This window comes from Eurosta solidaginis, chromosome 1 (genome assembly GCF_040869045.1).
Source record: "Eurosta solidaginis isolate ZX-2024a chromosome 1, ASM4086904v1, whole genome shotgun sequence".
Classification (NCBI taxonomy): Eukaryota; Metazoa; Arthropoda; class Insecta; order Diptera; family Tephritidae; genus Eurosta; species Eurosta solidaginis.
In genome coordinates, this window is record NC_090319.1 from 289,901,324 (window position 1) to 289,913,795 (window position 12,472).

General features: G+C 34.7%; 1 protein-coding gene across 1 annotated transcript; it reads left to right on the forward strand.

Moving 5' to 3' along the window:
• Positions 1 to 788: 788 nt before the first annotated feature.
• LOC137243493 (protein suex-1-like) lies at positions 789 to 1,405 on the forward strand. The gene has a single exon (XM_067771282.1). The coding sequence runs from the start codon at positions 890 to 892 to the stop codon at positions 1,220 to 1,222; it is 333 nt and encodes a 110-aa protein (XP_067627383.1). The 5' UTR covers positions 789 to 889; the 3' UTR covers positions 1,223 to 1,405.
• Positions 1,406 to 12,472: the final 11,067 nt, after the last annotated feature.

Sequence of the window (12,472 nt, forward strand, 5' to 3'; positions counted from 1 at the left end):
TAATTTTTTTCTGCAGGGATGGTATTGACATTCTCAAATTCAATATTAATATAAATCTTGTATAAAATAATATTAAGCAGCAAGTACAACTACTGTTTTTTAGAATTCCAAGGCTAGTGATGATATCAATAATAGCATCTTCGCTTGATTGATTTTTCCATTGGCTTTGCTACAGTAAGGCAATATTTTATATATGTGGAATTGATCAAAGCATCAAATATGATAACTTTTTTTCAATTGACTGAACATGGAAAGAAATTTTTTAAATAAAGATTAATTTTTGGTTATTTTTTATTAAAAGTATGCATGTCTGAAGCAGAAATCAAGAGGATTTAGTAAAATAGATTTATGATGGTTTGTTATAAGAGGAATATTTAATTTCAATTTAAAATTTTATTTTACCAACTTTCATACATTCAGTAAGTTTCATTAGTACATTAGTAATATCATATAAGCACAGACATAAATCGCTATATCACTATATCAATGCATCACAATATCACTATATCATAATATCAATATACTAGAAATGCTGCTTAATGCTTGCAACGTACCTACATACATTTATAGATAAGAGTGTTAGTCACATATGTGTAATGCGGTAGATGAATGAAACATTTTTTTGTTGTTTATTTAACTCGCATACTTGATTTTCTCATTTGAATGCACTTAGCAGGGAAATGCTGTGGCAATGATGTAATATAATTCTTATATGCAATAAAATGAAAAAATAAAGCAGATATATTACAAATAAATTTGTATCGTATAAATATAGAGCAATTTATTGATAGAAAATACAGTTCTTCTTCAGCTAGTTTGGCGATCAGTCAGTGCATCTATTATTTTACATTTACGCATTTGCAATATTTATTTACAATTAACGTTCAATATGCGTGGATTTGTTATAACTTTTGTCATATTGGCTGCACTGGCATTTGTATACCAAGCCAAGGCGGCAGCTATAGAGGAGAATCCATCACCTGCAGGCGCAGAGGAGACGAAAACCACCGCTAATCTCTTAGATGTAGAAGCTGGTGGCGAACATGGCAACGATTCACCGAGGAACGCACGCGACTTTGGCTATGGCTGGGGATATGGTTGGGGCCATCCATGGAGCTATTACAGTAACAGCTGGGGACGTCCATGGGGCGGATATGGTTGGGGTGCATGGGGTGGTTATGGTGGTGGCTGGGGAGGACGTCCATGGAACTATTGGCGTTAAATGAGTAAACTTTGCACTTGTTATAATATTTTGATACAAACAAAAAAGATTATATGGTATAAAAACGGCTTAACTAATGTTAAACGAAATTTTTTCTTAAAACGCGCAAAAATTGCAATTTATATGTGTTTGTTATTTTCCCATATGTAATTGATTAAAAATAAAAATATGATGAAACAGGTATTCCCTTTTTGTTTGGTTTTTTTCAGTAAACGAGATGATTATTTATAAAATAAAATTAATATAAGACATGATTACCATCAAAGAGATATTAGGCCGAGCTTCTCTTGCAATTTTAATCATGCATGCTCCGTTTAGTTTTTGCTACAAGTGAGCGGTACGGGACCAATATATTTTTTTCCTACAAAGAACGTCCTCTTCGAAGCAGTTTTCTCTGTACAGCTTTTCATAGCAGAAAATCTCTCGGAGTGTTTAACAAATTACTGTCGAATGGCTACCCTACTTTTTATAACTTTCATGAAAATGAAATGGTATATTAATTTCGTCACGAAACCCAAAATTGTAAGTCCTTAAAGGAAAATGGATAGACCCACCATTAAGTATACCGAAATAATCAGGATGAAGAGCTGAGTTGATTTAGCCATGTCCGTCTGTCCGTCTGTCTGTTTGTAATCAAACTAGTCCCTCAATTTTTGAGATATCTTGATAAAATTTGGTGAGCGGGTGTATTTGGGTGTCCGATTAGACATTTGTCGGAACCGGCCGGAGCGGACCACTATAGCGTATATCCTCCATACAACCGATTTTTCAGAAAAAGAGGATTTTTGTCATATCTTACTCAATTTAACAGATTGAAACTTCAAACTTCACCATATACTTTCGTATATTGCACATATTGTTGCCTGAACAAATTTATTAGATCGGTCGTATATATATTATATATCTCCCACAATCGATTTTTCAGATAAGAAACTTTTCGTAATTTCTGCCCTATTTTAAGAGCTAGAGGCTTCAAATTTCAACGACTGCTTACGCATATAGCATATATTGTTGTTTTAAAAAATCATACAGATCGGTGGTATATATAGTATATATATGGTGGTATATATAGAATATAAATATAGTATATATATATATTTTCGCAATTTTAGCCCCATTTTAACAGCTAGAAGCTTCAAATTTCACCAAATGCTTACGTATATAGCATATATTGTTGTTTGAAAAAATCATTGAGATCGGTGGTATATATAGTATATATCTCATACAACCGATTGTTCAGATAAGAAACTTTGCGCAATTTCTTCCACATTTTAACAGCTAGAAGCTTCAAATTTCACCAAATGCTTACGTGTATAGCATATATTGTTGTTTGAAAAAATCATTGAGATCGGTGGTATATATAGTAAATATCTCATACAACCGATTGTTCAGATAAGAAACTTTGCGCAATTTCTTCCCCATTTTAACAGCTAGAAGCTTCAAATTTCACCAAATGCTTACGTGTATAGCATATATTATTGTTTGAAAAAATCATTGAGATCGGTGGTATATATAGTATATATCTCATACAACCGATTGTTCAGATAAGAAACTTTGCGCAATTTCTTCCCCATTTTAACAGCTAGAAGCTTCAAATTTCACCAAATGGTTACGTGTATAGCATATATTGACGTCTGAAAAAATCATTGAGATCGGTGGTATACATAGTATATATATCATACAACCGATTGTTCAGATAAGAAACTTTGAGCAATTCTTGCCCCGTTTTAACAGCTAGAAGCTTCAAATTTCACCAAATGCTTACGTATATAGCATATATTGTTGTTTGAAAAAATTATAGAGATCGGTGGTGTATATATTATATACTTCATATAAACTGTCATTTTTGCCCCCTTTTTACGGCTAGAAGCTTCAAAATTCATCAAATTTCATCAAATAGTTACGTTTACGTCATATATTTTTGAAATACGTGATTCGTAGTCATAGTTTTTACATTCAGACCACAAAAAACGTGAAGCTTTGCATCCTCACACAAAGTATCTACTTATTTTTTATTTTATATTTATCTTAAAAATCGTTTAGATATGTTCAATAGCATATATTGTTGTCTGAAAAAATTATAACGATCGGTTGTATATATAGTATATATCTCATACAACCGATTGTTCAGATAAGAAACTTTGCGCAATTTCTTCCCCATTTTAACAGCTAGAAGCTTCAAATTTCACCAAATGCTTACGTATATAGAATATATTGTTGTTTGAAAAAATCATAGAGATCGGTGGTGTATATATTATATACCCCATATAAACTGTAAGATTATTGTTCAGTCCCATTCATGAAAGGTATGAAGTCTTCGGCATAGCTGAAGACAGTCCCGTTCTTACTTGTTGTAACTTAAAATACTTGTTTTACCTTTATATTAAGTCACTTTCATGTTTGTCCCTTCATTTCCATACGAATTTTTGACCCACGGAAAAGTCTTTTTCGGTAACTTCCCGTTGTGCTAGGCACTTGATACTTAGAGCATAGTTCAAATCTGGGAGGCATTACAATGAAAGTGAAAACAATCCGCTAGGTGGCGCACGGATCGAGATATACAGAAAATTAATTTTAAAATGGAAATTTTGCGATCGACTTTTAACTAACTTCTCGGTGATCCAGATACTTGAAACTTAGCACATAGTTTGCGAGTCGATGGAACTAAAATTCGTGGAAAACAAAGTGCCGCCAGGTTGCAGACGAATCGAGATAAACGAAAATCCCTGAAAAAACGCAGGGAATCTTGCGATCGATTTTTAAGTAACTTTCCGTTGAGCTAGAGACCTGAAGCTGGGGCCGTGAGTCAGAACCTGCTGATAATGCAATATTTGATCAAAAAACATTCGCTAGGTGGCGCATGGATCGAGATATTAAGAGAATTAATTTTGATTTGGGAATCTTTCAATCCATTTTTAACTAACTTCCCGGTTACCTAGAAACTTGCACTTAGTTAGAGGCCATAGGAAACAAATTCTCGCTAGGTGGCGCGCTAGTAAAGATAACTGTAAATCTTTGAAAAACGAGGGGAATCTTGCACTCGATGTTTAAGTAACTTCCCTGTGAGCTAGAGGCTTGAAACTTGGGCTGCGAGTCAGAACGCAAAATTCCAAATGCCTTTTTGTAGGCAGCACTAAAAAAGTGAAAATAAAAAGATGATAGAAAAATTGTATGGACTACCTTTATATAAATGGACCAAAAACTAGAAGGCAATTTTTCCTTTAATACAGACATAATATTGTTGAATTTTTACTAAAAAAACTTTAACAATAGCTCTTGTAAAAGAATTTTGGGATTTAAAATTATAAAGGTAGAGCGCGTGCTTAAATTTTAAATAATCAATTAGTTAATTCCAAGTACATGGTTTGCCTTAAATAGAAAGATTGCCCTCCACCTTTATAATTTTAAATCCCAAAATTCCATTACAAGAGCTATTGTTAAAGTTTTTTAGTAAAACTTCCACAAGATTATGTCTGTATTAAAGGAAAAATTGCCTTCTATTTTTTGGTCCATTTATATAAAGGTAGTCCTTAAAATTTTTTTATCATCTTTTTATTTACAAATTTTCGATGTTGCTTTGCCTCTGAGTAGTAGCTGGAGCACGCTACCACCACAGTTATAATTTTAAATCCCAAAATTCCATTACAAGAGCTATTGTTAAAGTTTTTTAGTAAAACTTCAACAATATTATGTCTGTATTAAAGGAAAAATTGCCTTCTATTTTTTGGTCCATTTATATAAAGGTAGTCCTTAAAATTTTTTTATCATCTTTTTATTTACAAATTTTCGATGTTGCTTTGCCTCTGAGTAGTAGCTGGAGCACGCTACCACCACAGTAAGGCGGCTGTCGGTATTTTCCTTTGTTTTGTTTTTCATTTGTGCTAGTTTTTCAAGCGAATTATGAGTTTTGTTACAAACACGGCAGCGAGGAGCCGATAATTTGCATGCAGCGTCTTCTATTCAAAATATGATGGTACGAGTGCATTCTCGTCGATTGGTATCTAAGTGTACTCTGCCTTATCCACGAAAAATGAGATTCTGCAAACTGCTTCGACTATCGCGGAATCAGCCATCTTAGAATCGCATATAAGGTGCATTTATCGATCCCGCTATATCTATTGTGCAGAAGCATGGACCATGACTACATCAGATGAGGCGGCTCTAGGAATGTTCCAGATAAAATGACAGATTTACGAACTTCTACGTTTTAGGGAACCTGCCAAAAAAGCAGGGGAAGAGGCAGGTCCCCACTCTACTGGAAGAACAAGGTGAAAAACGATTTAAATTCCCTTATTGTTATCAATTGGTGCCAGTGAGCATATTGAAGAAATGACTGGCGCGCTTTGTTAGACAGCTATAATTGTTTAAATAGTTAAGTGCCAATAAAGTAGGTAAGTAACTAAGGTGACCGTTTCCAGACGCTCGAGTTTATCTGTACGGTGTTTAAATTTTGTGATACTTACGAAATTGGTCTTTCGTTTCCATCCCAATTCAGTTTAAAAAGTATGCGCCGTTTCGTGTCGCAGATGCATCACATTGGACGGGAAAATACATCGGAAACTTTGGAGCCACCAGAATCATTGGTAACATCAACTCATTCCTCAAATGATAAAACGCTTGAATTGCCTCTGGCGTTATGCGAAACTTCGCAGTCTTTTAGAGGCGCTGTTTGTCGGGGAAAATTCTGAATAAATATCCGATGCCACCTTGTCAGAAAAGTAGGAAGCGGCAAAGCTGCCTGATGGTTTGTAGGAGAGGTCAGTCAACGTAACCTTTGGCTCGCGTTGCACAGCCTGTAAGGCATTACCTTGAAATGTTAGAGTGGATGGTGGTCAAGTTTGTGCATGTCCAGGCACATATAGTTTGAAGCAGGCTTTTTGATGAGCACTATTGGAAGTTCCATGCACTGTGGCTTTCCTCTATCACCCAAATCTTCAGCATGCGGTCTGTATCGTCCATTGCGTAATTTCGCTTGACAGGTAACGCTTTATCGTATACCAATGATATGCTCCAGGAGGTGAATTCTCTCCAAACCTAGCCTCGCGGATAATGGAAATAGGGACTTAATTATATCAATTCTCATTGCTTACTGAGGAGTCAGTCTTACCGTTCCAGCACTGCCCTCGCTGTTGTTGTTGTTATGTTAACGATGAAGACAATCCCCGAAGGTTTTGGGGAGCGTTATCGATATTGATCTTATTTTTTCGGTTATAGATCCAGCACGTTTCGGTAACAAGCACCACTGAGATACCAGGCCGACCATCTTGAGGCGATTAATATGACCACATTAAACCCTCCAGGCCAGGCTTAATTTGATTAGTTTTAAAAGAAAAGTCGAAAAACAAAGAAAACGCCGACACACATTAAAATAAACTCAAAGAAAGCTTAGGCGCTCAAACACATTAGCAAAACGAGTTGATACTCTACAGTAGCAATGATGGCATTGGAAACATAAAACAACCACAATTATTCATCCGCAAAATGCCACCGAAATGGTTGTGGCCGTAGCGCTCTAATGGTCTGCAACGAGTGTGCGTTACCCATGAATGCAAACGAGACGAGTTGCATGTGAACCAATGGCGAATATAAAATGGCAAATACCGCTTTCAATGCCAAAGAAGCTCTGTTGGCTTTACTGATGCGTTCATATGGAAGGAAGCAAGCTAGTGAAATAGTAAAAGCTTCATGCAGTGCTTACGAGTTGGATTGTATTTTCATATTTTAATACGTAAATACATATATATGTAGATGTGTGCAATATGTGAGAAGCTGTGGTAAAAGCACAAATGCGATAAAAATACCATAAAGTGTGGAGAAAAAAAAAAACAAAAAAAAAAATATCTATATTAAATGGGGAAGGAAAAATGCAAAATTGTGACAAAAAAGTTAAAGGAAAACAAGTAAAGGTGTCTAAGTTCGAGTGTAACCGAACACTATATACTCAGCGTGAGCTTCGATTGTACATTTCATTTCAGATAAATTACTTTTCTACATAATACGTGGCACCGCCCGTTTAAAAGAAAAATGTCTCCCCATTTCCTTTTACAGTAAAACTTGATAAAATATCATTGATTCAAAATTTATTTTTGCTAAGTTATAGCTTATTATTCTAGTCTACGACCCTTTTAAATTTGTTTTCTATCTAAGTTGCCGTGGTCTTTAACCGATCCCGTCCATTTTTACTAGAAATATTTTCTGCTATAAGAAAAATATGTGTACACAATTTCATTACGATATGTTAATTTTTCTTCGAGTTATGGCTCCCAAAACATAGAAAATTAGTCATAAAAGGGGCGGTGCCACACCCATTTTCAAAAATTCTAGTGTTTTCCAATTTAATGTTAGAATTCAATTTACAAAGTAAAATTCTATTGATACAAAACTCTTTTCCGCTAAGGTATAGCTTATTATTTTCATCTACGACCTTTTAAAAGCTTTTATGGTTATCGTCTTTAACCGAACTCGTCCATTTTTTCTAGAAATATTTCCTGTTGTAGCAAAAAGTTGTGTACCCAATTTTATTACGATCCGTTAATTTTTCTTCGAGTTATGGATCCCGAAACATAGAAAATTCCTTAGTCATAAAAGGGGCGGTTCCATGCCCATTTTTTTAATTTTGAACTTTTTCCTATTTGTTGTTATAAATCCATTTGGGAAATGAAATACCATTGATATAAAGCTCTTTTTTGCAAAGATATAGCTTATCTTATTCATCCATGACTCTTTTAAATACTTTTATATAAAAGTGGGCGTCGTCCTTAACCAATTTAGCAGCTTTTTCTTCAAGGCATTCCTTATAGTAAAGGAAACCTCCCGGCCGAATTTTGTTACGCCAGGTTTAACCATTTTTGATTTATGATTAATAATATTCGTAAAATTGATTTTATCACAAGTGGGCGGTACCACGCCCACTTTGAATAATTTTTTGAAATCAAGAGTCTCAATATCAGTTCACGTGTCACAGTGATGAAATTAGCACGTATGTTGACTGACATACATAAATTGGTCCAAATGTTTCTTTTCTTTGCAGGTCATCTAATATACCAAGGTTAATCGTTATATATACACATGAAATTGGATTGCTTTCCGAAATAAACTATTTTCTGTTGCTATTAATAAGGAAGGGAGGGACTAGTTTTGATTCGACTTTTTCCATTTTTATATTGTATAATATAATTTCGTTGTTCAATATCAGTATAATTTTGGATTCCTAAATGAGTATAGTTTTTAACCGACTTATTTCTAACTGTCAAACTTTCTTTAGCCGGCAATTGAAAGTTTTTATGAAGCTTTTATCTATATTTCGCCTTTAAATAGCACCCATATCAAATCTGTGAAAAACGCAGTTTCGAAAAATGTGTTGTGAAATGAGGTGTAAATGTGGATATCAATTAAAAGGTATTGAAGAAGGTATCAATATGGGAGCGTTATTATTTCAAAAACCCACTTAGTTTTGGGGATATTGGCCTAAATTTTTAACATTGAATGTGTTTATACTTGTGACACTTATTTTATTGGCGGGGACATAAATATAGGATGCTATTACTTTCAATAAATGATTTTTCTTGAGCAGGAGATTTAGGATGGAACAAATACTTACAAAAAAAGGGCAGGGTTATTAACGAAATTTTCCAACTTTTACTAGAAATAGCTTATTACCAGCATCTAAGCACTCTTACAAAATATTTTATATAAAAGAAGGCGATTTAACCGATTTAGTCCATTTTTACTGAAAATATTTCCTGTTAAAAGGCATACATGTGCACCAAATTTTGCGTCGAGTTATGGCTTCAGAAACGTTGGGAAATGCATTGTAAGGAAAGGTACAGTGCCACGCCCATTTTTCAACATTTGAATTTTTCCCATTTCTTGTTATAATGGCACAAAATGCGATTGGTACATAACTATTTTTCGCTAAGATTTAGCGACCCTTTTTAAAGTCATTTATATAAAAGTGGGCGTGCTCCTTAACAAATCTTATACATTTTTACTAGTAATATTTCCTGCTATAAGGAAAATTTACGTACCCAAATTTGGTGCGACATGTAAATTATTATTCGAGTTATGGCTACCGAAACATAGAAAATTGCTTAGTCATAAAAGGGGCGGTGCCAGACCCATTTTCAAAAATTTTAGTGTTTTTCAATTTAATGTTATAATTCAATTTAGAAAGTAAAATTCTATTGATACAAAGCACTTTTTCACTAAGATATAGCTTATTATTTTCTTCTACGACCCTTTTAACCCTAGAACACACACCCAGAAAATACCACGTAAACACACACCCGGGATACGTTTGTACCCGGGACCTTATTTTGCGGTTTTTTTTAATGCTTATTCAACCGACTTCTCTGATTTTTTTTTTTTGAAATGTACATTTTAATATATAACAAGTATTTTGTCTTTTGTTTCATTCGAATATTCCTACTGGTTCCAGAGATATGGGCAAATAAAGTCAGGACATGCAACAGTGGATTTTTGTTTTTGTTGTTGTCCTGATAAATGCAAAACAAAATAATATAATTTATAATAATATAATTGTAGAGTAACAACGAATACACATTTTGGTTTTTATTTCATTGAAATATTCTACCTGGCTCAAAAGATATGTCCAAAAAGGTCGCGCAAGGTATGGGTACGTAGGTTGAAAATACACTGGTATAACTGGTTTTTGTATTTTATATGCAGCTGCAAGGGTTGTTTTCACATGAGGTGTTGTTATAAATGCTGCCTGTTGATATATTCATTATTGTTTTGGTGCTCAAAATTGTAAGAAGTGAAAATAAATATAACTGAAACTATAAATAACTGGATACGAAATTACTTCAAGAAGAAACGAATATTTATCAAAAGCAGCATATAGAAGGTAAAAAATGTAAAATAAGCAACAATGTAAACATATACTAATTTTTTTTATTATGCAGACTAACTGAGGAACAGCGAGAATCATATATACAATCTTTATTTGATGAAATTTGTGACGATGACGCTCCCTATGACTTTGACTCAGTAGATGAAGAAGAAATTCAATTCAATGACATTGAAATTGCTGATGACGATGCTGAAGTTTCGCAAAGTGCCGCAGAAGTATTACCTGATTATGCGGACTATGAGGATGATGAAGAAAACGATGAAGAAGAAGTAGAAGAAAATAATGAATTATCTGCTAGTGGCGAAAAATTTGTTGCACGTGATGGTACTGAGTGGATGAAAGAACCAAATGTAAGTCGTCAGGTACTCAGACAAAATATTATAAGAGAACGTTCTGGACCAGCTAGATGCACTGAAATGTTGTCAATAGAGCAAACATTCAAATGTTTCATGAACGTTGAAATGGCTGATATAATTATGCGCCACACAAATAAGTTAGCAAAAGAAACTTATAATGCTTACAACAATGCGCATCCAAACACAACTCCTAAGTCAAGGACGCCTGTGTCAATAACAGAGCTGTATGCATTTTTTGTCATACTTATTATGACTGGTGCGAACCATAGCAATATAGAACATGGTCGAGATTTATGGAGCGTCAGAAACTATCCTTTATATCGCGCCACAATGGGAGTCAACCTTTTCTGTTCGATATTGCGGTTCCTAAGATTTGACGATAAAAACACTCATGCAAGACGCTTACTAACTGATAAAGCAGCACCGATCTGTGAGTTGTGGACGATGATGAACAATAATCTTGCGGCACATTACAAACCCAGCTCATGCTTGACGATTGATGAAGAATTATTTCCTTACCGTGGACGCACACGGTTTACGCAGTACATACCGTCAAAACCTGCTAAATATGGTGTCAAGGTTTGATGGATTTGCGATGCCACAAATGCATATCCACTGCATGGACAAATATATACTGGCCAAGCAGAAACTGGTAGGGAAACGAACCAAGGCGAACGAGTGGTGAGGGGTTTGTCTACCAAATACCAAGGAAGTGGCCGAAACATTACAATGGACAATTTTTTACGACCTTGCCAGTTGCAGAACTGCTTCTCACCTGGAAACTCACGATCATTGGAACTTTGCGCAAAAACAAATCATATATTCCTCAAGAAATGAAGCAGAACAAAAACAGGACAATTGTTTCAACGACATTTGGCTTCAAAAATAATGTGACAATGTGCTCTTATGTTCCCAAAAAAAAAAAGCAGTAATTTTGCTTTCGACCATGCATAATGATGCTGAAATAGCTGACAGTGGGAAACCTGAAATAATTGAATATTATAATCGTACCAAAGGTGGTGTTGATCGAATGGACCAAATGTTTGCGGAATATCCAACACAAAGACAAACAAAACGATGGCCACTAGCGATGTTCTCCAACATGTTGGACATTACAGCTCTTGCAGCCTGCATTGTCTACGATTTGAATAATCTTATGTTGCCTTGTAGAACAAACAACAAGCGTAAGCAGTTCCTGCGCAGCTTGGCTGAAGCATTGTGTATGCCCATTATTGAAGCCAGAGCCATAAATCGTCAAGTGACGCGAAATTTTTCGACTAAAATTGCTATTGAAGCATATTTCAACCGACCGCTGGAATCAATGGTGTCAACAGCAGCATCAACATCTGCCGCAGCGCATACGCCAAAACCTGTGTCCGGATCTTGCTATTTATGTTACGCGCAAGAGGAAAAACGCCGTAGAAAAACCAGAAAGCTGTGCGCCAAATGTAAGAAGACAATGTGTCTTGTACATTCGGTCACATCAATAAATTGCTCTATTTGCCATGATTTTCCTTAGATATAAGATGCATTTTTATAATTTTTATAATAAAAGTCAATAATATAATGTGTGAAAAGAATATTTTTAATTATTCAAATAAAAAAATAATATAAAAATGTTTTTTTTTTGATTATTATGAGGATTTTTACTATTGGGGTACAAACGTATCCCGGGTGTGTGTTTACGTATATAATGTGTTTGGAATCCTGTAGCTCCTGAACCGATCTGGTTCAAATTTTGAATTTGAACTCAAAACTAAATAATCTTCCTAGATCCGAAGTCACAATACTCTAGGTGTAGCGGTTCAAAAGTTACAACACTTCAAAATTGATACTGGATACATTTGTACCCGGGTGTGTGTTCTAGGGTTAAAAATCTTTTTTATAAAAGTGGGCGTGGTCCTTAACCGATTTCGTTAATTTTTCTTCTAATCATTCCTTAGAGTAAAGGTAACCTCTCTACCACATTTTGTTAAGATAGGTTTAATCATTTTTGATTTATGATTAATAATATTTGTAAAA

What these genes read in the sequence shown, in the direction of transcription:
- LOC137243493 (XM_067771282.1), top strand. Translation starts at nt 890, where the DNA reads ATGCGTGGATTTGTTATAACTTTTGTCATATTGGCTGCACTGGCATTT.